This window comes from Cryptotermes secundus, unplaced genomic scaffold (genome assembly GCF_002891405.2).
Source record: "Cryptotermes secundus unplaced genomic scaffold, Csec_1.0 scaffold834, whole genome shotgun sequence".
In the NCBI taxonomy this organism is placed as follows: Eukaryota; Metazoa; Arthropoda; class Insecta; order Blattodea; family Kalotermitidae; genus Cryptotermes; species Cryptotermes secundus.
This window is the reverse complement of record NW_019730112.1, coordinates 40983-66581: the sequence shown is the minus strand read 5'-3', so window position 1 is coordinate 66581 and position 25599 is coordinate 40983. Positions and strand designations below refer to the sequence as shown.

The following is a 25599-nucleotide window of genomic DNA, read 5'->3' as shown; positions in this document are numbered from 1 at the left end:
TACAGTGATGGCTTTTTTTTACCTTAAAAATATGAAACAACTTTGGATACCAAGCCCCACATGGGGGAACTTTTATTTCGGGGTTCATTATGCCTTCAGTATCCACCTTTAAATTGTAGGACGATTTATGAACGATGAATCGGAAAGGATTAGGAAGGAAGGGAAGCTATACTTTCCCTGCATTTGCCTATCGGAAGAGACATATCACAATAAGTTTCAGTTAGGATATCCAGTGTCGCGGCCGAGATACTAACCGAGTACCTCGTGAATACGAATCTAAACCGTTACCTCGATGCTAACCTGCTCGGTGGAAGCGGCTTAGTAATGGGTTTGAACTCACTGACTTCCTAATTCGATTAAGCTTACTCAGAATTCCTAATCATTTCGGATGTACACTTCCAAATACCTGAATATTCTCACGGGCTTACCGGTGCTACATCTGTTATCAGTTGACTGCGTTTACTTAATCCGGTTACGTTTCACAGCCGTCAAAGTAGCTAGCTACTTAACCGAACTCTTCAGGATGCTAGTGATTTAAAGAGGTTGCGCGAGTGTGGGCTGGAACCCTCTGGCTCAGGATGGGGGCTAGTAGCGGGCTGTTGTGAGGGCGGTAATGAACTCACATAAAAGTTGGAAGTGCCCTGTTCAGCTAAGCTGTCATCAGGTTTCTTAGAATGCAGTGCCCCATGAAATTTTTGCTGAGGGAGGTTTGAGAAATGAAGACGTGACGGCGTATTTCAGATTTTGATTCTTGTACTGTCCGTCCTTCCAGGCCTGTCCGTTCTCAACAAATGAGTCGCGATAGCTCAGTCGGTATAACTACGGGCTGGACGTGTCCAGACTGATTCTGGAGCCAACCCAGCCTCTTATCCAGTGGGTACCGGGAGGCAAAGCGGCAGGGGCGTGAAGCTGATCACTCACCTCCATCTAATGCCGTCGTCAAGAGAAGATGAAGCTACACGTCAATTCCTCCATGTATCTTCATAGAATAATGCTTAACTAATTAAGAACAGGGAGAACTTTACTTTACCAATCCCATGAAGAGCCGGGATGGCTCAGTCGGCATAGCGACTGGCTACGGGCTGGACGAGCAGGTGATCGGAGTTCGAGTCACCCTAGGGTCAAGAATTTTCTCTTCTCCACGTCATCCAGACCGGCTCGCGGTCCATCCAACCGCCTATCCAATGGGTACTGAAAGTTTTTTTTTCCAGGTGTAAAGCGACAAGGGCGTGAAGCTGATCACTCACCTCCAACTAGTGCCGAGGTCAAGAAAATATTGACCTATACATCCACCCCCCCCATACGCCTAGATGGGGTAGTGCTTAATTATTTAAGTACAGAGACAATTTTATCTTTTCTTACCAATACCAGGTTTCGAAGTGTGGTGTTGGAGAAGGATGGAGAAGATCAGTTGGACTGATTATGTGAGAAATGAAGAAGTGTTAATTAGAGTCAGTGAGCAGAGGAATATCCTACACGAAATAAGAAAACGGAAGGCTAATTGGATTGGTCATGTTTTACGCAGAAACTGCCTTCTAAAAGAAGTTATCGAAGGAAAGATAGAGGGGCGGATAGAAGTGACAAGAAGACGTAAGAAGATGCTGGATGACCTTGGGGACAGAAGAGGATACTGTCATTTGAAGGAGAAAGCTCTAGATCGCATTAAATGGAGGAATTGTTTTGGAAGAGACTGTGGACCTGTCGTCTTGACAGATTAATGATGATGATGATGATGATGATGATACCAATACCAGACGCGTATGGATTATAACAGCGCGAGATCCTGTAACAATGCAGCTGCAACCACTGTCCCACTACATCTTGCTCACGCGCACCGCGAGGCCAAGCCCAGAAACTCTGCCTATGTTCGCGCCATACACTCAATCACTGCAACATGCGAACAGTATTTTGCTGAAGTTTATTGAAACATCGTCTCTGCAGGAATTGGATTTCGGAACCTTTTCACATTCAAATGGAGATGCACTGTTGATCCTTACACGGCTCGTTCAGCTGAACGGAGGTTATGAAAGCTACACAGCGGGGGGTCCGGTTCCTTGTGGGAATACCGGGGGCCCTTTATTTCGCTTCTTGAAGGGGGGACACACACTCAAGTCTTTCTATTGCTTTATATCACTGTATGGATGTTTGTCGCTTGAGATACCACTCCGCGGCCAGGCCATGTTTTGCAAGCTCACGGCTTTGTACACACAGGCGACATTCAAATGGACCACATTTTGACGAAATCTTGAGAACTGTGGCTAGAAGAGAAACAGAAGATTGTTTGGTCTTTGGATGTGATGCCGTGTAGCCTGGTGGAATTTCACATACGTTTCGGAGGAACACGATAAGTCAAACAAGAGAGTAGCTTACAGAGAGAGTGTCAAGAGGACAACCTGGTTCACATACATGCTTTGAAGAGAATTCCGGGGAGAGCCAGTATGAGGAAAAAAATTTTCGAGGATAAGATTTGAGGTTTTCACGGCGGTGGTTATGGAGAATGGCTACATCCCAGAAAATGACACTCTTTAAATTTCCAGGGTTTTGCTGTTTGCTTGACTTACATTTCAACTCTGAAGAGGGAGGCAGTACGTTCCTCTGAAACGTCTTCTACCAGACTACACTGCTTCATAGTTATGTTTCATGATCATCGCTAAGATTACCCTAAATCCTACACACGCTTTTACAGTTGTGTTTTAGTGTTACAGGTCTTATTTACCGAGACTTCACTCCCAACCCCCAACGACTGTAGCGTCACAAAGGAATGCATCTATCGGGTCTCCAAACGTCGTGTTGAGGGCCCACAGAGGTCAAAATGGGTCTATATAAGGACCCACATAATTTGAGAAAGATTTATGATGGGTGCTATTAACAAATTAGCCAGAAAAGTTACTAATTTAAAGTGAAGAATCTACGTATTTCATTTCCTCTGAAGGATATGACATACGTACATAGCCATGTATTGCAGCAACCTCTACAAAGTGTGATGCGTGACATTCATCAAGATATCGGCATTGCAGATATCTGCATTACCATCTCGAACAAAGTCACAGTACGAGAATTAGGATTCTCAACAGTGCAACCTGCTGGGATGTATTTGTGGTTTGTTTAACGACGCTGCCAGTAACGTAAGAGTAAATAGGGCCGAATGATTCGATGGTAGTGAATAGTAAATTGAAGGAAGTGGGCATGGCTTAATTTAAAAACTATCCGGGAATTTTGCCTCGAGGGAATTCGGGAAAACCATGGAAATCTTCAGTTGGTACGGTGGGTGTCTTGGCCGAGATTCGAACCTGGGACCCTCTGAATACAAGTAGAAGCGTTACCTTTTGAGACATCATCTCATAAAGTAACTTAAATATATCAAATGTTCTCTCGGCAACTAATACACTCGCAGAAACAGAATTGTTTGACGCGGCGTTTTCTATGCTGTTCGTGTCGCATCAGAAGAATTAGGCTACTAGTTCTTCTCAGAACTTCTTGTTTTAATAATTTTATCTTTAAGTTAAGACGGCCATTTTATGGAACATGATGCTGTGTAATCTGGTAGAAGTTACCAGCGTTTCGGAGGAACATATACCGGCCTCTTCAGGGTCTAATTGTAAGCCAAGCAAGACGTTTGCTTGCTTCCAGCTTGCTTGGGTTATTCTTCGACCACGAAGATGGATGCTATATATTTCTCCGAAACGTCATCTTATGTTTAACTGACTTAAGTGCATTATATCCCAAAAGATCCTTCAGTCGCGTAGGTCAAGAAGTGATCGTGAAAAGTAAGGGAAATTTGTCCCTATGTGGTCATCTTCACGCCCCGGCCGCTTTACCCCCTGAGAAATCGCTCTCCTGTACCCATTGGACAGGAGACTGCGTGGGGGACCCAGAGCCGGTCTGGATGCTATGAAGAAGAGAAGATTTTGCCCCTACCGGTAATCGAGCCTCGGCCGTCCATCCAGTAGCCCGTCACTATATCGACTGACCTAACCCGATCGTCCTAAGAACTGAGTGTATGCATAAGAACGTATGCCTGTAGCCTGTTTGTTTCATGGCCTGTCTGTGGGAGCGGAAACGGCATCCACACGAAGGGTGTGCATTGCGTGAACTCTCTGTCATTTGTTTCTGCATTTAGAAGTATGAAACTGTCATTAAGTAACAAGGAGAAGGACCTTGTATCATTACTCATGTCCTTTCTTTCAGCCTCGAGCTACGTGCCAGATCGCCTCGCACTTTTATTTTTAGGACGACCCCCCCACCCCCATAAAAATGACAGACGTAAGAAGTTGAGACGAGGAACCGAGCCTAGCGCCACTACAGATATGCGGCAGTCATAGGAAGCACCATTACCGCAGCAACGATGATAACAAAAGTAACTAAAGGAAAGAGACCGCCTCTGTGGTTTAGTGGTCAGAGTTCCTGGCTACAGATCCAGAGGTCCCGGGTTCGATTCTCTGTGCTACCAGATTTTCTGAGAAGTAGTGGGTCTGGAACGGGGTCCACTCAGCCTCGTGAGGATAATTGAGGAGATATTTCAAGGAAATAGCGGCTCCGGTCTAGAAAACCGAGATTAACGGCCGTGGGGATTCGTTGCGCCGACCACGTGACACCATCTATCCGGTAAAGTTGGCACTAACTTCGCCGACAAGCGGCGGTCGCTCGGTCGGTATAGTTCGCTTGTGGGCTACAGGCCACGGAGTTTAAGTTTTAAACTAAAGAAAAGAGTTTTCTAGTTTGGAGAAATATTCAAACGTGAATTCTTTGGAAATTGAATCACTGCAGTGCCTATGTCTTTCAGCCGACCGGCCCATTAAGAGTTTATGTGTTGTAGAAGAAGGTACAGTTCTCCCTGTGCTAAATTACTTAAGCACTACGCCATGAAGATGTATGGGGGAGTGGAAGTGTAGCTCCAACATTCTTGACCTCGACACTAGATGAGATATGCGGTGTGATTCACGCCTCACTGCAAGGGAAAGACCCCCCACCATTCGGGCCCACCCAGAGTCCTATCGAATGGGTGCCGAGAGATATTTCCACGGGGGGTAAATCGGCAGGGGCATGAAGCTGGACCACTCACCTCCATCTAGTGCCCGAGGTCAAGAATAGTGGAGCTATACCTCCCCTCCCCCCTATATGTTTTCATGGCACAGTGATTAACTAATTAAGCACAGGGACTTCACCTTCATGCGGAATAGTGCTTATGGTAAAGTGAAGTGGAACTGCAGAAAGCGTCGTTAAACAACCCATAAAAATATGATGTATGCGGTATATAGAAATTGTGTATGTGTCTTTGTAACGCTGAAGGAAAGGTTTGAAATTACGAAATTTCTGGTTACTGTAGCAACGAATTAGCCAATCACAGTGGCCGCGCGGTCTAAGGCATGAACCGTCTTCGCTCGCTCGAACTCTGGGATCGTGGGTTCGAATCCCACTTCAGGCATGTATGCCTGAGTGCATTTATTCTGTGTTTGTGTTGTCCTGTGTGTAGGTAGCGGCCTCGCAACAGGCTCATCCCCCGTCCAGGGTGTTCTACTGACTATGTATAGGATCAAGAAACTTGAAAAGCGGCCAATGTCCAACAAAGGAGTATAGATAGATAGATAGATAGATAGATAGATAGATAGGAACGAGTCGTTCTGTGGTGTGTGCATGCGCGCGCATGTGTGTGTGGTAATGATATTTGAAATATCTCAAGGTTATTCAAAGGCAGCTGCGTTCTTGAGCAGCTGAGCGACTGGTGGTTTTGCAGTAGGACTCAGTTCCATGGAGTTTCTTAGGTAGTTAATTAGTTAGCTGCATAAGATTTGCATTGATAGCAATGAGAGAATAAATCCACCACAGCCACCTGCTCACGCTGGTTCCTCACTCGCGGATTTTTACCCTGAAGATGGAGGCGATACGTTCCTCCGAAACGTCGGTTTACATCCACATCCAAGAAGACGAAATTCTTCAAAATTTTGGTTTAGCTCCCGTGGAAAATTGGCTACTCCCGTTTTGTGCGAATCATGGGGGCGCCCAATGCTTGGAGTGGTATCACGTGACATCCCCAGATGCCAACTGTGCAGTCGCCTTGGGGAAACCTTAACTTATGTAGATGCAGTGGCGGAAACAAAAGATAAGCAGGTGCCGCGCGTATATCAGGCTACGAGTTGGCAGAAGCTCTGAGCTGATTGGACAGAAATCCTGCCCAAGAATGGAAGCTTGGCCCAACTGGAAACCTAGAATGAGGAAGGACTTAGAAAAAAAGAGAAATAAATAAAAACGACAGACAGAGAAACATGGCATTGTCATTGCTCCAGTAACATGAGCAGGTGACACTCACTCTTGTTGCGAGAATATTTTTTTTTATTTTTATTGTTTGTATCTTGTTGCGTAAGTACAACTAATAATACAAATTCAACTTTCAACGCAAGAACTTTTATTAATTTGGGTTACTCTGCATGTTTCGACCCTTAAAGGGTCATCCTCAGGTGTTTCTAGTTACACATTATAGAAACTACCCACGCCGTAACAATTTAATGCAGACAAACTAGTAAAACTTTTATAAAACTAACAATAACAAAACTATTATATAGTACAACACATTTTAAAAGGGTGGCCGGCGCGTAAGGCTAATGATCTCACGACCATCTATGAGGCGAATGGCTACAAAAATGTGGGAGCCTCGACGTCTCACAGCCCTATGCGCCTCCACGCCGTTACAACCTTACACTATTTTCATAGTAAACAGGGATAATTTTCCTAACCCGAATTAAGTGGTTGGCCTTTGTTATGAAATCGCACTGTGCTTTGTATTTAAGTAGCATTGGGTGGACTTCAGTCTTCAAGCAAGGAAGACTTAAACCAAATTATGGGGAGATAGAATTTGATGTTTAGGCTCATTAGCATATGTGATGTAACGAGAGAAGCTGCCATAATGACACACGTGAGTATGTGACATTGTCCACATATTCTGAATGACATAAATAGAACAGGGGAAGGTATTTTTGTTGCGCCTCATGACAACTGTAATGACAATTGCAGCGAAAACTCCAGACAACTATGTAAGATTTGAGGCTTTCACGGCGGTGACTATGAAGAAAGCAGTCTTCTGGGATTTGGCACCGTGTATATGTGGTGTTAACCGACGTTTCGGAGGAACGTATCGCTTCCATCTTCAGGGTAGAAGGAAAAATCTAAGAAATCCGCAAGCGAAGAGACCGTGATCTGCTTTTACCGGTTCTCACGGTCTCTTCGCTTGCGGATTTCTTAGATTTTTCCTTCTACCCTGAAAATGGAGGCGATACGTTGCTCCGAAACGTCGGTTAACACCACATACACAAGGTGCCAAATCCCAGAAGACTGCTTTCTTCACTCCAGACAACTGTTGTCTCTCTCTCTGTTCAGTGCAACAGCAAACACGTTAAGGAACTGTCACATTTTTTGTTTGCAGACTGCTCGCTAGATGTCAGTGTGCAACCGGAAGGTCCTGTGATCGGCCATCTTGACACAGGTTTCCTTCTTCTTTTTATCTTACCTCTGTCTTCAAGCAAATGCTGAGATGGTTCCCAAGATGCAATTTGCTACTTCGAGCTTCTCGTGGCGCCCTCCCGACTTAAATTCATCAAAATTAAACCGCTCTGCTCTAAAGGCCACAGTGTTATTTCCCCAAATCACATAATCTGCAATTAAGTTAATCTTTCAACATGTTCAATTTCTAAATCTGTATTTGTACTCTTCTCCAAGTATAATTAGAATGATCAAGTAAAGGAGGACGAGGGGCGGGGTATGTAGCACGAATGGGGGAGAAGAGGAATACATATAGGATATTGGTGGGAAAGCCAGAAGGAAAGAGACCACAGGGAAGACCAAGGCGTATGTGGGTGAACAATATTAAAATGGATCTTAGAGAGATAGTATGGGATGGTATGGATTGGATTGATCTGGCTTAGGATAGGGACCACTGGAGGACTCTTGTGAACACGGTAATGAACTTTCGGGTTCCATAAAATCTTGGAAAATTTTTAGTAGCTGCAGAATTGGTGGCTTCTCAAGAAGGGCTCACCTCCATGAGTGAGTATGAGATATAGGTCTACAGGCTTGTCTAATGCTACGTGCCAGCATCTCGCAATCAATTACTTTGAATTATGAAGAATGCCGTCTTCTGGAACGTGGCGCCGTGTAGATCTGCAGCCACCTGCTCACGCTGTTTCCTCGCTCGCGAATTTTTGTACCCTGAAGATTGGGCGGTACGTCCAACCGAAACGTCGATTTACGCTAGATATACACGACGCCACATCCCAGAAGACGGCATTCTACACAGTCACCGCAGTTAAAACCTCAAATCTTACATATTTTAAATTAGTCTGCTGATCTCTTCAGGTTGGAACGCAAACACGGCGATGCTTACGTCAGTATCAGTTCATGTCGCATCACTAGGTCATGAATAGCGACGGGCTACGAGTTGGACGGCCGGGGTTCGATTCTAAGCAAGGTCAAGAGATTTTTCTCTATACATTTTCCAGATTGTTGTTGGGCCCACTCACCCTCGTATCCAATGGGTACCGGAGGCTTGTTTCCCGGGGTTAAAGCGGCAGGGTCGTGAAGCTGACCACTCACCTCCAACTAGTGCCGAGGTCGAGAAAATGTGGATCTACATTCACTCCTCCATTCGCCTTCATGGCGTAGTACTTAATTAATTAAGCATAGAGGAAACTTTATCTCATTTTGAATGATACATGTAACCTTCAAGATGTCTTATTTTATGCAATTGGATCCCATTTTCGACCTACTTTTTATATATTCATACGCCGGTGTTATATTCAAACATAAGGCACTTTTTATCCAAAAGGTTGCCCATACGATGTGTGACACACATGTACTTTATGGCTCTCGTTGGGGGCAGGGGGGGGGCTGTTAAATCCACCACTGTGAGTGCAACATTATGAGGGGGGGAAGCTATATGCAACGGTTATGTAAGGGTACCTTGCCCCATGCTGAGAGCTTTGTAATCCATACAAAAGGAAATACACACTGTGCTGTGGTGAAGGGGTGGGGGATCTTGTGACCACAATAACAAACAGGCTCACCCGCGGTGCCCTCGGAAAGGATATAACTGTAACTGTTGATAGGACCCGCCCTCAATTCGCAACAAATCCTGCCCTAACCACTTTTTCATTTGAAGCAACCACTTCACTCCACCTTCTGGCTCTGAGCTCCTTTCCTGCTTGTCTCTCTCTCTCTTTCTTTTGATTGGAATTCGTCCAGGATTCTTTCTGATGTACGCACCGCCACTGGGAGAGGACGTCGTCATGCCGGGAACACAGACTCTTCGTTGCGGGAGGTGAACTCGGTTCGGTAGTGTAGAACAATCCTTTCTTCTGTACCTTCAAGAGTGAATAACTAGTATTGTCTTGTAGTATCCCTGGCTGGGGGGTCGTTGAGCCTTTCACCCTTCAGGCAGAATAACCACTTACAGACGAGCCCAGCGGATGCTACGAAGCCGTTTAAAGACACAATTGCATCCAAATAATGTATGAGAGTTGAGTCCGTACCTCAGAGGAAACACATTACGTCTCCGCTACGGAGACCAACCGGTTAATGCTATTCAGGGAAACAGTTGCTGTTTATTGTGAGAACCATACGGAACACACGGCAGAATTCAGAGACTTTATATATAGCAATTCAGGCCGTACCTCACAGGAAACACATCACGTCTCCGCTACAGAGACCAACCGGTTAATGTTGTTTAGGGAAACAGTAGCTGTTTATTGTGAGAACCATACGGAACACACGGCAGAATTCAGAGACTTTATATATAGCAATTCAGGCCGTACCTCACAGGAAACACATCACGTCTCCGCTACAGAGACCAACCGGTTAATGCTGTTTGGGGAAACAGTCTCTGTTTATTGTGAGAATCATACGGAACACATAAATACACTGTGTGGGCAGAATGCAGAGGCTTTATGTGTTAAAGCAGGTGGTACATATTGTAACCACTGGGTTTTAATTATTCAAGAATGGTTTAGTTCAGAGAACAGTCGTCGGTTTGTAGATAAATGATTGCCTTTATTAAATTCAAATGTGGTAACAGACTAAATTCTGTTTAGACTTCAGACAGCCAGAAGAAGAGATTCGAACTAAAGACTGATGCTGAAGCTAAGTTACAGCATGACTGCCCATACTGAATGCTTGAAGATATGTCCTCGCTCCAACTAATTTTCAGGAGCTGAATAAATGCTTCGATAAGGAAATTTACTTGACTCGGCGTACCAAAGTACTTCCACTTCCTCTACCCCCAAGGGAGCTACGCTCTTTGCCCCCGTCAGAGACTGCTGCAGATACACGTACACTTGTTCACCTCACCTCTCTGGTCGCAACAACCGCTTAATCCGTTTCCCACGATAACCACACGACAACTTCCTTTCCGATAATTTTCTGTATGTCACTAGAGTAATAATTTTGACAGTGGTTATCCTTACCAATATGTGGTTCGCGACCCACAGATGCGACAGTATATGTTTAAATTACCTTACCGGATAAGACATAACATCACGATGCAGTCTTGCGTGCAAGTGCTGTGTGTCCAACTTGGTCTGCAGTGTGGTTATATGGCTCCCACCGTGTTTCGTACGTTCCTTATTTTTCGGTATAGCGACTGGCTGCGGGCTGGGCGACCGAGGGCTCGGAGTTCGAGTCCCAGTAGCGTCAAGAATTTCTCTTCTCCAGGTCGTCCAGACCGGCTCTGGGATCCACCCAGCCTGCTATCCAATGGGCACCGGGGGCTCTTTCCCTGGGGGTAAAGCGGCAGGGGCGTGAAGCTGACCACTCACCTTCAACTACTCCCGAGATCAAGAAAATGTGGATCTATACATCCACTCCCCCATACCCCTTCATGGCGTAGTGCTTAATTAGTTAAGCACAAAGACAGCTTTACCTTTACTTTCCTTTTTTGGGAAAAATGAAAGGAGGCTTATGAGATCGTCTTGCTGTGTGTGTATTTGTGTGTTCCCTAATTTCTTTTTTGGCTTCTATGCAGCCCCTGTCGTATGAAAGGAAAGTAGGCGAGTGGTTCTTCCCAGAGCTTCTTGTTTGAAGATAGAGTCGAGTAAGTTTATAATGGTGTCACGACCTACATCATTTCCCATGACGTGACACAGTTATAGGTATTTTAGACAGATTTTAATAATGGATTGAGGGGTTGTAGGTTTTCACAGACTTTCCCATTATCGATGTCCGTGGAGAAAACAGTAACAAATACAAAGTTACGTCTATGTTTTACATCACCGTCTTCAGAACTGGAGACATGGTAGCCTTGGTTCTGTAGGGGGGCAGACGTATCCCGGAAACTACTAATTGCTTGCCACTGACTGTCCGACGAGAGTTTCCAGTAGCAATTCTGATTTCAAACGTTACGTAGTGTTGCTTAGCAACCGGTTTGGCGCCGTTAGCAAGGTCTTGTCCGACCCTGAGGCGCAGGTCCCCGACGTGGCGGACTCCGCAGAGAGGCTCTGTGCTTCCTTGTGACTCTCGGACGGACAGGTCAGAACGGGATAGCGACCGGATGAACTGAGGTTCCGTGCTCTCACATTTCTTTTGGTTTGTTGCTTATTTAACGATGCTGTCAGTAGCTGTACTGTAAGCATCGGAGAGAGATTAGTGGTCATATGGGGAGAGTTTGGAAGGAAGCTTCATCAAGATATTCCCAGTATTTGCATGGAGGCACTGAAGAAAAACTCGGGGAAATCTCAACCACAGTAGGCGGTGTTCTGGCTGAGATTCGAACCGATCACCTTCCTGCCTTGCTACCTCACCACTAGACCGCCATAATTCGCATTACGAAAGACTACCTCTTAGTAGATGTACAGACGTTTCGGAAGAACCTCCTGCCACCGGTTTCAAGGTAGATGATGCGGATATCTGGTTCCTCCAGAATCTTCATAAGTCTGTCTATTCTGCCAACGGCGTTACGTCGTAATTCTTAAGTAAGTAAGTAAGTAAGTAAGTAAGTAAGTTAGTCTGAATTTCCCACTGGCGTATGAATATAGCAAAGATTTTGAAAAGAGAAACTATTAAATCTTTAATGATGACGTGATCGTCTGCGTCACTAACTGACGATGACGTAAGCTCGTTCATATAGTGGATAGAGTATATTCCGGCGTATATACCCGTGGCTAGGCAAAGACCTCAAAACAAACGAGTACAACCATTGCTTAGCAAGAGGCGACTAAATAAACTGCCGTTTCTGAGCAACGGCACGGTAAACATATTCCCTCGGAAACGAACATGCATGCAACAATAGAAGAACGTTGTTTTCGATGTGGTCAGACCCGAAGAGTTATAAAGAAGACGAATGGGGCAATCCAGTTAGTTGAAGGTTCGCAGCTCAGTCGAGCTTTGCAAGGAAGATTGTGAACAGATGGCGGTATAGTTGAGTTTGTTGAGTTGAGTTGAGTTGAATTCTGCGCGGGAGGCTGTGAAGATACGACCTGAGCGCGGGAAGTTGAAAAATCTATACTGTTAGAAGCCATTGCCAGAGAACAGCTGATGAAAACATCAGACTGGGAAAGCCTTGGCGGGTTCTGTGGTGAGTTGTAAAGTGTGAAGATTGGCCATACCCTGTAATTACTTGTAGTTTCAAGTGGTGTGTATAAGTTGTCTCTAAATTCGTTCACCAATCCATACCCCGTCTATAGTCATACCCAGAAATCGTGATAGTATGTCGATATATCAGCAAATTAATATATGTCAAGGGAGATCAAAATAACTTTTGTACAGTAATAAATCTATTCGTCCCTCACTTTGTGCGATCACTTTAGGATATCAACTGAAACCCCTACTTTTTGGACGTTCCCTTTCGTCTTTCTTTTATTTAAACCACAAAGTTTTAGAAACGGAGGGAGGGGACCTAACAAGATTGGAGCGCGTGACAGAGTCGGTTCAGAGGTTTGGCAGTCTCCCTGTAACAGGTGAAGGTAAGGGCCGCGCCATAGCTCAAGCGGTCGCTGGCTTCCCACCGCGGCGGCCCGGGTTTGATCCCGGGTCTGGTCAAGTGGGATTTGTGGTGGACAAAGTGGCGCTGGGGCAGGTTTTCTCCGAGTACTTCGGTTTCCCCTGCCAATCTTCATTCCACCAATTGTTCCACAATCACCCTCACCTATCATCTGGGGCTGGTACAATAGGCCAGAAGTGGCCTCAGTACAAGGGGCTCAGTCCCCCCCCACTAGCAATAAAAAAACAGGTGAAGGTAAAGTTGTCCTTGTGTTTAATCAAATAATTACAACGAGAATACGTATGGGGGAGTGGAGGTATAGCTTCATTCATTATTAAATTCAGCACTAGATAGAGTTGAGTGGTGAGCTTCACGTTCCGGCCTCTTCACCCGCGGTACCCATTGTACAGGAGGCTGGGCGAGTCTCGGCACCGATTTTATCCCTCTGAAGAAGAAAATAATGTCTTTCCCCTGCAGGGAATCCAACCCCAATTTCTCTGTCGTCCTAGTCACTATCCTGACTGAGCTATCCCCGCTCCAGTTTTTAAAAGAGCCCACTGGTGACATCCTGTTTAACGGCGCAAAACATAGAATGTTATTGTAGTTAACATCCTGAGTATTTACTTACTTACTTACTTACTTACTCTTGGAGGTGAGCCCTTCTGGAGGAGTCGCCAATTCTGCAGCTACTCAAAAATTTCCCAGCATTTCATGGAACCCTAGGGTTCATTACCGTGTTCACAAGAGCCCTCCACTGGTCCTTATCCTGAGCCACATCAATCCAATCAATACCATCCCATCCTATCTTAAGATCCATTTTAATATTGTCCACTCACCTACGCGTTTGTCTTCCCAGTGGTCTCTTCCCAGTGGTGGCTTTCCCACAAATATCCTATACGCATTCCTCGTCTCCCCCATTCGTGCTACATACCCTGCCCACCTAATCCTCCTTGACTTGATCATTCTAGGAGAAGAGTACAAGCTCCTCATTATGCAGTTTTCTCCAACCTCCTGTCACTTCATCTCTCTTCGGTCCAAATATTCTCCTCAACACCCTCAGTCTATGTTCCTCCCTTAATGTCAGAGACAAAATTTCACACCCATACAGAACCACAGGCAAAATTATAGTTTTGTATATTCTAATTTTTATGTTTTTGGACAGCAGACGAGAGGACAGAAGGTTCTGGACTGAATGGTAGCAAGCATTGCCCGAGTTCAGTCTCCTCGGAGTAACATCCAGAAATAATTCGCTCATAACCCGGTCAACCATCTCCGAGTATTGGCCATGTTCTTGTCCGCCCCTCACAGTCGAGCTGTGTGGAGGGGCGGGAGGGGGCTGCTGATACGAGGTTCTGCTCTGGTAGATAAGGCTGTACATCCACGCCGCTGCATCCGGCTGTGATAGCACCGCACTCCGGACGTGAAAGCATCCATACCAGAGGTCGCTTACCTGTTTGCTTTAAAACGTGAAGCAGTCATTGGTCGAATTTTATGTCTATCGATAATCGAGACGCTTCTCCTAATAATTTTCGATCTTTCGGCCTTGAAAAGGGGTAATAATTTTAAATTCGTGGGAAAGAAACGCGATAAATACGAAGGAAGGACAAGAAGTGTGAATTTTAAAATGTAGTACTAAGCGAGACATTCAGTTTAAGACGTGGAGTAGTCCTAATTGCGGAATGGTTGTTATGAAGAACTTCATGATATGTGTAAATTCTCTGCAAGATTTTTGGTTTTGGCCTTTCGTTCTGTTATTAAATTGTCAGTTACCAGTGTATCGTTATGTTTGATATATAACCCATATTGTGACATCGTGACGGAATAGTTTAACAAAAGCAGCCGTCCTCTGCTAAGTAACGGCCCGATAAACATTTGTAAAATAACTCTTACTCTGATTCGGAATGGCAGATTTTCATGGCAGCGGTCATACAGTGAAGGCATGAGCACAGAAGTGGAAGGATCTCCACGGTTAGCAGCCGTAACCAAGCAACGGCTAGTGAAACCATACCAGGCTGAGACTTAGAATATGCAGTAGTGATTTGTCGAGTGTGCAGATAAGTGAAACTGTAGTTACGAGTTATAAGATTTTAATAAATTCTATTAATAGTCTAAATCCCGTATCTACTTACTGACTCTAGACAATATCACCAAAGGAAGGGCGTATGTGTTAGGAAAAATTTAGGAAACTCGTGTTATTTTGTTAGACGTCACGGCAACTCCGACACACGGGTTTTCTTGGTTTTCCTCTGTCACGCAAATGCTAAGATGATCTACAGGTCTCAAGTTGCAACTGCAATAATGTAGGACTCTAGGTGGGCCCCAGAGCCGGTCTGGACGCCTTGGACAAAAGAGAATCTGTTGTCTCTACCGATAATCGAACCCCAAAAGGTTATCCCTGTACTTGACTAAGTAAGCACTACGCCATAAAGGCGTATAGGAGAGTGGATGTGTAGACCCACGTTTTCTTAACCTTGGCACTTGTTGGAGGTGTTTGGTCATCTTCACGCCCCGGTCGCTTTACCGCCTGGGAAAGAGCCCCCCCCCCACCCGGTACCCAGTGGATAGGATGTTGGGTGTACCCCAGAGCCGGTCTGAACGACATGGAAAAGTGAAAATTCATGACCCCACCGGGACTCGAACTCCGACCCCTCGGTCGTCCAGCCAGTAGCTAGTTTTTGTACTGACTGCGCTATCCCGGCTGACTAAAATATCCACCTAATAGTGACTCGAACCCGCGACCTTGCGGCTTGTGACCCTACCGCTACTAGAAATTCAAGATTCCAGAAACGCGCCTCTGCGTTTTAAGAGGAAATATAAACCGTTGAGTTTGCTTAATAAGCAGTTTTCCTGTGACGTTCTGAAGCATGTGATATTGCTTGTAACATCTGATTAATATGATTATCCTGTAAGAGCCGATATTGCCTTCCTCATTATGTGATGAAATGTACTGAGCAACTTGTCGCTAGTTTTCTTGCCTATCTGCTAGTTTTTAGTTTTTATTCCCTTTTTATTATTTCCGTCCGACAAAAAAAACTGATTTACAGCTGGAAACGAAGTTATCAAGTCTCCTGCTCTATCGCTTCATACCGACAGACCGTTATGCATCTGTCCAGGGTTACTCTTGAAGGACAGAACTTGCTTCCAGCACCGGTTTCTCTCCGACGAAAAAATCCCTTTTTTTAATAATAAAAACGTCATGAAATCAGCTCGGTGTGTTCAGGTACAGACCGGGAACATAGAAAGCATATTTTATGGATGGACTTAAGTTTTGTGAATGAAGTTAACACCGTCGCTGTCGTATTAATTCGCTTTAAAATATTCACTTTAGAATCCGGCGGCCGCGCAAACCTCTCAACACGCATTATAAACTATGCCTAAGAATGTAATCTTGAAAAGGTACTGTAGCTTCAAAAATAAATAGAACCACTTCATAAATTATTCGCTTACTGACTTCTCTGTCAGTGAGCTGCAGGGTAAGACTATGAATTGAATATTGCTGACGCCGAAACGCCATGTTTGAAAGCACCCAACGTCACGCGTGGACTTTTCGTTTGTTTTACGACCCTGCGCGATGCTGACCGCATCACCCGGGCCTCTCCTGCCTCCACCCCCCGCGTGTGACTTAATCTCTTCATTTCGGAGAACAAAAATACCGCCCCACCGCGCATTTATGGACGGAATTCAAGATGGACGTTTTACTGAATTCCTTCAGTTCCGCTCGTAATGTTGTTGTTGCAACTCCCGACCACCGACGAGCTAGCTTGGCTTACTGTCTGTCCATCTATCTACGTGTATCTACCTACTTACGTACCTATCTGGCCATCTATCTATCTAATCTTTCTATATGTTTGTCTATCTACTCTGTCTACCTAATATATCCATTTGTCTGTCCATCCATCTATCTCTGTGTCTGTCTCTGTCCATCCATTTATCTGTCTTCCTACCTACCTACCTATCTATCTGTCCCCCTGTCCATCCATCTGTCTTTCTACCTACCTGCAGCCCTTGTGGATCTTGGTTGCTTTTCCAGTTTCTTAATCATATACACAGTCGGTAGGACTCCTTGGACGGGGGATGAGCCCGTTGCAAGGCCGCTACCTACTCACAAGACAATACAAACACAGAATAAACACACACAGATATCCATGCCCCGAGTGGGATTCGAACCCATTATCCCAGTGTTTCGGCGAGCGAAGACGGTTCATGCCTTAGACCGCGCGGCCGCTCCGGTCGGAATTGCCCTCCGCGTACTGCGTATGAATTTACCTGAGACTGAGTCTGGAACTGCGATTTGAACAGCCTGAACTTCAGCACGCCCGAGTTAACTTCCTCAATTACATAGCCAGACGCTGAGGTGCGCACAGCGCGATGTGTTCTGCGTCTCACTCATCTCTGCGCATGCGTCAAAGCAACGCCCTGTGTTAAAACGAGTTATCGAGTGTAAAATTTCGATCCAAAGTATGCTGAAAACGTAATGTGTTGACTTTCTAATGATTCCGTAATTATTTACATCACAGTCTGATGTTTTGGACAGGGAATTCGTGTTTCTGTTGCCATTCGACCGCCTGCGAATTTGCACATAATGCGTGTACGGGCTTCGCGTGTGTCAGGTGAAGAATGCCCCATTGTTTGAAGTGATTTTCCTAGAGATAACTCAGCCCTAATTTCATGGAATGTGGACTTCACTGACTCGTAACTCTTCTTTTAATTTCAGTCGGTTAACCCTGCCCACATGCCGCACAGAGTAGCTTACGGAATGTTCAAAAGAAACTCTCCTTGCGGTGGGAGCACTTGTCTAGGCTAGCAACTGCGATTTCTGTTACAGTATTGTGTCACGGTTCATACCCAGAAACTGAAACACCTCAGTTTAACTGAGCATGTGTGCCACTGTGGTAACTGTTTGCCGATCACAGTGGCCGCGCGGTCTAAGGCATGAACCGTCTCCGCTCGCTCAAACACTGAGATTGTCGGTTCGAATCCCACTCAAGGCATGATGTTTATGTGCGTTTATTCTGTGTTTGTGTTTATCTGTGTGTAGGTAGCGGCATTGCGACGGGATGATCCCCCGTCCAGGGCGTCCTATCAGCTCTATATAGGGTTAGAAAACTGAAGAAGGGCCATGGCCCAACAAAGGGCTGTAGCGGCATTGCGACGGGATGATCCCCCGTCCAGGGCGTCCTATCGGCTCTATATAGGGTTAGGAAACTGAAGAAGGGCCATGGCCCAACAAAGGGCTGTAGCGGCATTGCGACGGGATGATCCCCCGTCCAGGGCGTCCTATCGGCTCTATATAGGGTTAGGAAACTGAAGAAGGGCCATGGCCCAACAAAGGGCTGTAGAGCCATTGATGAATGAATGAATGGAAACCGAATAGGGGCCAACTTCAATTTGTAAATGGCACGGAGTATAAATTGAGTCACGGGGCACAAAATGAAATCACGAAGGGCAGTAGTGGGGGAAGGGCGCTCTAGGGTGATGTTCCGGTATTTGTTTTTGAGTGATTGGGCTCTGCCCTGGAGTCTTTTTTTATTTATTTTAAAGGAATTGATGTAAATTGTAAATGAAGGTTAGTGAAAATAAAACTTTGTTATGAATCACTTATATGAGACTTGACATTCATACTTTTACCCTGAAGATGGAGGTAGCAGGTTACTGCTAGATGTTAGTATTGTTACCAACATGGCGTCATGTCTTAGTAGATTGTGATTTCAATTCAATGAGGAGCCGGGATAGCTCAGTCGGTATAGCGAGTGGCTACGCGTTACACGACCGAGGGGTCGGAGTTCCAGTCCTGGAAAGGAAAAAATTTTCTCTTCTCCGCGTCGTCCAGACCGGCTCTGTGATCCATCGAACCTCCTGTCCATTGGGTACCGGTGCTCTTTCCCGGGGGCAAAGCGGCCGGGTCGTGAAGCTGACCACTCATCTCCATTTAGAGCCGAGCTCAAGAAAATGTGGATCTATACATCCACTCCCCTATACGCCTTCCTGACGTAGTGCTTAATTACTTAAGCAAAGGGGGACCATGCAACATGAAAATATTAGAAAAAATTCTTAAGTTAAAGTTCTCCCTGGGTTCCACTGATTAAGCACCGCGCCATGAAGACGTACAGAGGACTGGAAGCGTAGCTGGGCGCTAGGCGGAGGTGGGTGGTCAGCTGCGTGTCCATTGGACGGGGGCTCTGGGGCCCCAAAGCCTATGTGAACGCTATGGAGGAACGAAATATCCGTTACCCCTACCGGGCCGTCAAACCCGTCGCTATACCCACTGAGCTATCCCAGTTCCCTGAATTTCAAGACTTCCCGTTGAATTTTCAACGGGTATTGCTCAAGTGTTCATAGAAATGTTTATTTATTTTACAGTCAAAATTCTGGAGTTTCAAGGTCATCATCTGTTGCGGGATCTAACGCCGTGTAGTTTGGAAAGTTCCCGAAGTTTTATTGGAGGCGATATGCTGTTCCTAAACGTCGGCCTAACTACACAGCGTTAGAACCCACAAGACCGAACTGCTCACTAGTTGCTGCGTCTGTAATAGCCTGACATCCTTTGTTGCAGGCTGTTTGGCATGAAGCGTTGTGCCCGATGTCAGGCCGCCATCTTGTTCACCGAGATGGTGATGCGCGCACGTGACCTGGTCTTCCACGTGCAGTGCTTCACATGCGCTGTGTGTAACTCGACCTTCAACAAGGGCGACCAATTCGGGCTGAAGGACAGCACAGTGCTGTGCCAGATACACTACGAGCAGCAGCAACACCAGTCGCCGTCCCCGGTCAACTTCCCTGGTGGCAGCACTTACCCGCCCCCGTTTCCATCCCCCGAGTTCCACCCCCATCATCATCCACCGTCCGCCGCGCCCGCCTGCGCGGACAGTGTGATCAGTACCAAAGTGCCCTACTTCAACGGCTCTGCTACGGGGGCGACACGGCAGAAAGGACGGCCCAGGAAGCGGAAACCGAAAGACTTAGAGGCCATGACTGCAAACCTAGGCAAGTTCTCAGTGTCTTTCTTGTCTTTCCTGACCTCACTTAGCTTCACACTCCGGCCGTTTTACATCCATGAAAACACCCCTCGGTATCTATAGGATAGGAGACTGCGTGGGCCACGCTGTGAATCGAACCCCTATTCCTCGGTCCTCCAAGTCGATTGTCTGTCGACAAATATTTATCTAAAACTCTTTCAAGTTACGTAACATCTTGAGTAGCCAACCTTACAGAAAGAAAGTCCCTGTGTGTTCAACGGTATCTCTGTTGGTTCCCAACATATGCTGAAAGTAGAATCTAGTAAATTTCTGGTGATGACGTAACCATCTACGTCACTGTGTGATGGTGATAAACCCTCAAAATATGTTACACAGAACAGACCGTGTTTTCAGCTGTACAGTCTCTGTGAGAAACTTGGTCTCCGTTAAAACCGCAACCGGAAACCGTTCTTCTTTATTATGTACCTTCTTGCTCCATCTCTGCATATTCACCTCTCGTAAATCTTTCTCTGCATCTTAAAGCCATCTCAGTTTGTGCCTTCTCGCGTTTTTCTACCTTCTGACTTCTTTTTTGGTTTCTTGGGGTGGGGTGAGACTAAGTCCCTTGTACTGCGGCCACTAACTGGTCTATTGTACCAGTCCCAGATGATAAATGATGAGTGTGGAGCGGTTAGCGGAATACAAATTGGCAGGGGAAGCCGAAGTACTAGGAGAAACCTGCCTCAATGCCGCTTTGTCGCCCACAAATTTCACATGACCTGACACGGGGCTCGAACCCGTGGCGCCGCGTGGGAAACCAGCGACTAACTGTCTGAACTGTGGCACGGCGTTACCTTCTGACTTACTTTCAGCACTTTTCTGTGCCGCCCTTGTTTGATCCATTCTCATTACATGCCCCATCCACTTAATTTTTTTTAATATCCGTTGCCAGATCAAGGGCGTTTCTCTAGTTCCCTTGGTTCCTGGTTCGCTCCGATTCCCGGAACCGCTCGCTCACTTCCTGGCCCATGAATTTTCCTCCCCCTCCCCCTTCACAGGTTTGTCGTAACTTTGTTCAGCTCAGTCACTGTCCCTAGCGTACATCGAAACATCGCAACTTGCTTTTACACTTCTGTGGATTTCAGTTTTCGATACCTCCTTTCTACGTTCTTTATTTTCCTTTGCTGATCCTGTATCCTGGAGCCGGGATAGCGCAGTCGGTATAGCGACTGGCTACGGGCTCGACGGCCGAGGGTTTGAAATTCAAGTCCCGGTAGGGTCGAGAATTCTCTCTTCTTCATGTCGTCCAGACCGGCTCTGGGGTCCATCCAACCTCCTATCGAATGTGTACCGGGGGTAAAGCGGCCGGGGCTAGTGCCGAGCACAAGAATACGTGGCCCTATACATCCACTCCCCCATACACCTTCATGGCGTAGTGCTTAATTAGTTAAGCGCAGGGACAACTTCACCTATTATTATTATTATTGTCCCTTTTTATTTCCGTGTTTCGTTTTCTTTATATTGTTTCTGTGCTTTTCTGTCGTACATTTTTTAAATCTCTTTCCGTGTCTTGACTTCTGTTTTCTCTGTTTATTTTCTCCGTTCATACAGGCTTTCTCCGCCGTTTCATTTGTCATGCTTTCTGTTTGTTCCCCCTTTTTTATAATTTTCTCCCTTTTTTCGTCGTGTTGTCTCGTAGCGTGTTTATCTGCCGGTCCAACAAAACGCCTCACGCTCACTGTACTCTTGATCATGCCCATGCACCATTGACACCAACCTTGTTGTGTTGTCACACGCGAACCGCTCAGTGAACACGGAGCCAACAGAAGAACCTGAAGTCATTCAATCATGAGATAAGACCGCCTTAATTTTTTTTTCTCTCCACAATCTCAGCCGTTCTCCATGGGTGTCCAAACCGTTCATAAACCACACGGCTGTTACATGAAGCTGCAGTTCCAGTTACATACCCTTCTCATTGTTAGAACGGATTATTTTTGGCATACAATATGATTCTAAATTATTCTCGGGGTTCCCATGGCCTGTAACCTTCAAACCGAAAAAAAAATTAAAACCGCTTATAGATATGAAAGTGTAACTCAAAGAGTTTTATTTGGCAATCCTGTACTCGCCGCATTGATGTCTGGGAGAAAATATGACGTCATACCACAAAATGGCGACTTTTTGTTTTCCTGTTTGAAAATTACAGGCCATGGAAACCCCGACAATAATATAGAATCACTCTATATTTTGTGGATTATTTTACGAACATATTAGTAGCCCGCATCATAGCATCGATTGATATGGTGATTGGTGAATAATGAATTTGAAAATAATTCCGAAGGAATCGGCTCTGGCTTGGAGGAGCTGAATAAAACTACGAAAAATCTCAGCGAGCGTAGCTGATGCCCAGGTCAAGATGCAACTCAAGCATATCCCGAATACAGCTGCACAGCTGCCCGTTACACCAACACTTCATGTTGCTGGATTAGCTGTTGAATCAGCAGATTACACTCAGCATATATAGGACGAGAAAGTGGGCCTATGGGCCTACAATGTTCATCATCTTCACCTGGGTGTAATAGGCTGGAAATTCAGCCTGCAAGGGTAGGTTGAGAAATGCATGAACTATTATTTGGAAAACCGGGAAAGACAAGATCACTTGAGACGTAGACGAGAAACATGTCTTCATCTTCTAAAGCACTGTGGTCACTATATGTACCACTTGCTTTACCATACCAAAACTCTGCATTCTGCCAACACAGTGTATTTATGTGTTCCCTATGGTTCTCACAACAAACAGCGACTGTTTCCCCAAACAGCATTAACCGGTCGCGCTCTGTAGCGGAGACGTAATGTGTTTCCTGTGAGGCACGGACTGAATTCTTATATATAAAGTCTCTGCATTCTGCCCACACAGTGTATTTGTGTGTTCCATATGGTTCTCACAATAAACAGCGACTGTTTCCCCAAACAGCCCTAACCGGTTTGGCTCTGTAGCGGAGACGTAATGTGTTTCCTGTGAGGTACGAACTGAATTCTTGTATATAAAGCCTCTGCATTCTGCCCACAGAGTGTATTTATGTGTTCCGTATGGTTCTCACAATAAACAGCGGCTGTTTCCCCAAACAGCATTAACCGGTTGGGCTCTGTAGCGGATACGTAAAGTGTTTCCTGTGAGGCACGAACTGAAGTTTAAATGTTGCATAGCTCTCTTTCATGCTTTAAAGAAAGTTTCATGACTCGCGTGTCGTAAGAGTGTACATGAGTCCCACAGGACTCAGAAACATAAATGACTGTGCTGGCGAGGGCGACCAGGAATTTACCTGAACGACCCGACTTTGCTTCAAAGGGACAACAGGACTGGATTCATCTGGCTGAGGATTTGGACCCAGTGGCGGTCTCTCGTTAGCACGGACATAAGCCTAAGTATTACGAGAAACTGTTAATTTGTTGATCATTTGAGTGACTGTCAGTTTCTTTTATGTATGTTATGTTACTTGGCTGATAATGTTAGTAGAGATAATAATGAATTAAAATATAATTACCCGCACGACCCGCGTTGTAGACCACGGATACAAATTTTGATCGAAATCCACTCAATCATTTTGGAAAATAAAGCTTCAAATGGACAGAGACTTGCCCGGAAGTAAGTTTTCAGTCTCTGAGGTTCGTGCATATAAAGGCACAATAGATACTTCTGACATGAGAGAGTGAGAGGAAACAGAGTCACTCTCCATTGGAGGGGGGATCGATCCCTCACCTCGCTGAAAAGTGGGCCCCATTTCAAAACACGTAAACATCTGGAAAGAACAAAAATATGATCATGGATTCCGATAGTGCCTTAACCAAGATGGCTGATGGCGAAGGCCATCAGAAAATTACTATTCTGTGTAGACTGGAATTTTGTCTGTATCTTGGAGTTTCCTGCAGAAAAAAAAGTGCGGAATTGATTCTTAGACTGGCAGTGGATCTGTGTTTACTGGCAAATACACCCGGTACAGTGGATGTACCTGGTGTCGTGTGACCGATGGAACATGACGAATGGGATGGAAACAGCATGACGGCCCACCGGAGCGTGGCGTGGGAGTTGCGAGACACGCGCAAGATGAGACGTACCGCAGGGTTGTCAAACCCTGACTCCTGGGGGCCAGGCACCCAGGCAGCAGAACTGAGCTTGTTTGGGTGCCAACTTACGCAGTACACTGTGAAAGAGACAGAGGTCCTTGAGGTATAGATACGTACATGAAGACGTATGGGGAAGTAGAGGTATTGCTGTTAATTCTGTGAATTTTTCACTGATATTTCAGTAGGTTACACTGTACATCGCTGAACAGTTCTGTCTTCTGGGATGTAAAGCCTTGTCCGGTGGAAGTTCGCCGACGTTTCGGAGCAACCTGCTGCTTCCAGCTTTAGGTTTCAGGAGTAAGTGAAGCAAGGGACAGACAGATGGTTAGTGAATGATGAATGGGGGCGTTTTTAGAAGGCTCGTGTCGTGGCTGAATCGAGATAAGATCCGGTCGTTTGCCTTCAAGGACCGAAGAAAACCGCGGAAGGCTACTGTCAGGCCGGGCGTTACCGCTTGAGCCAAATTTCACCTTTCCGCTCATTCTTAATCTTGTCGCGAGATGGAAGTGAGAGATTTACTTCACGCCTCGGCCGCTTTGTCCCCGGGTACCCCTCTAGGAGGCTGTGACGTCTTTTTTCTCTTTAGAAGTTCATCGACGTTTCGAGGAATATACTGCTTCCATCAACATGACCGAAGACTAAAACAAGCAGTCAGCAAACGGAACTATTCTACCATAATTATCATGCTATTATTATTATTATTATTATTATTATTATTATTCATGGAGTCAACTTCTTGAGAAAAATGTACTGAAATTTGAAAAATATTTTAATAATTAATTGTCACAGGGTAAAGACGTGTGGGGGGAGTGGCTTCTAACTCCACACATACCAACCCCCAACACTAGAGGGAAGAAAGTGATTCATTCTACGCTTCGACCCCCAATCCTGGGGAAAAGAACGCTGGATGTCCAAGGCATAAGAGAGTACCTCAGAATAAGAAGAAAAGAAAATATTACCCATGCCGGGGATTGAACCATGGTTCCTTGGTCGTCTAGCCCGTAGCCTAGTTGCGATACACCAGGTCATTTATTTTTTGATGTAGTAATGTCAGCAATAAAAATTGTTTTATTGTTAAGTTCTTTACGAGTGGAACTGGAATCATGAAGTTCGGTGAACATGATGGACACTGAACACGTATGTCAGTGTTATTATTAAAAAGAATACAAGTTTACAGTTTTATTACATTTATTTTCTGTCTGTAAGTCCAGTGCCCTCAGCGTAACAGCGGCTGTTCTCGTATGAAGTGTTCAGTGGGGAACCAGCGCCGGGTTTTATTGGTTGAAATTTCTGTGCCCATGTAACTTCCTTTTAGTCGCTTCAAGTTCCCTGCCGATCGTATATTATAATCGCTCCGTCTGTCTGTCGGCACATATGTAAAAAGTTGTGAACCGCTGGGCGGATTTTCATGAAATTTGGTATTAGAGAATTTAAAGATAAACTGAAGGCTTCCATGTCGATTCGGAGTAACATATGAATGTTATGCATTCCACCTGCTTCATGCTGGTTTATTCGACCCTGAAGATGGAAGTTGCATTTTCTTCCCAAACGTCCAAGTAC

At 45.5% G+C, this 25599-nt stretch overlaps 1 protein-coding gene across 2 annotated transcripts in view; it reads left to right on the top strand.

Annotated features, from left to right (window-relative positions):
• The window catches only part of LOC111866232 (protein apterous), a 155154-nt gene that overhangs the window by 98530 nt on the left and 31025 nt on the right, over nucleotides 1-25599 (top strand). For both annotated transcript variants that reach the window (XM_023854992.2, XM_023854991.2), the window contains exon 3: nucleotides 19512-19942. In XM_023854992.2, coding sequence (XP_023710760.1) covers nucleotides 19512-19942 — 431 coding nt within the window. The remainder of the gene's footprint in view (nucleotides 1-19511; nucleotides 19943-25599) is intronic.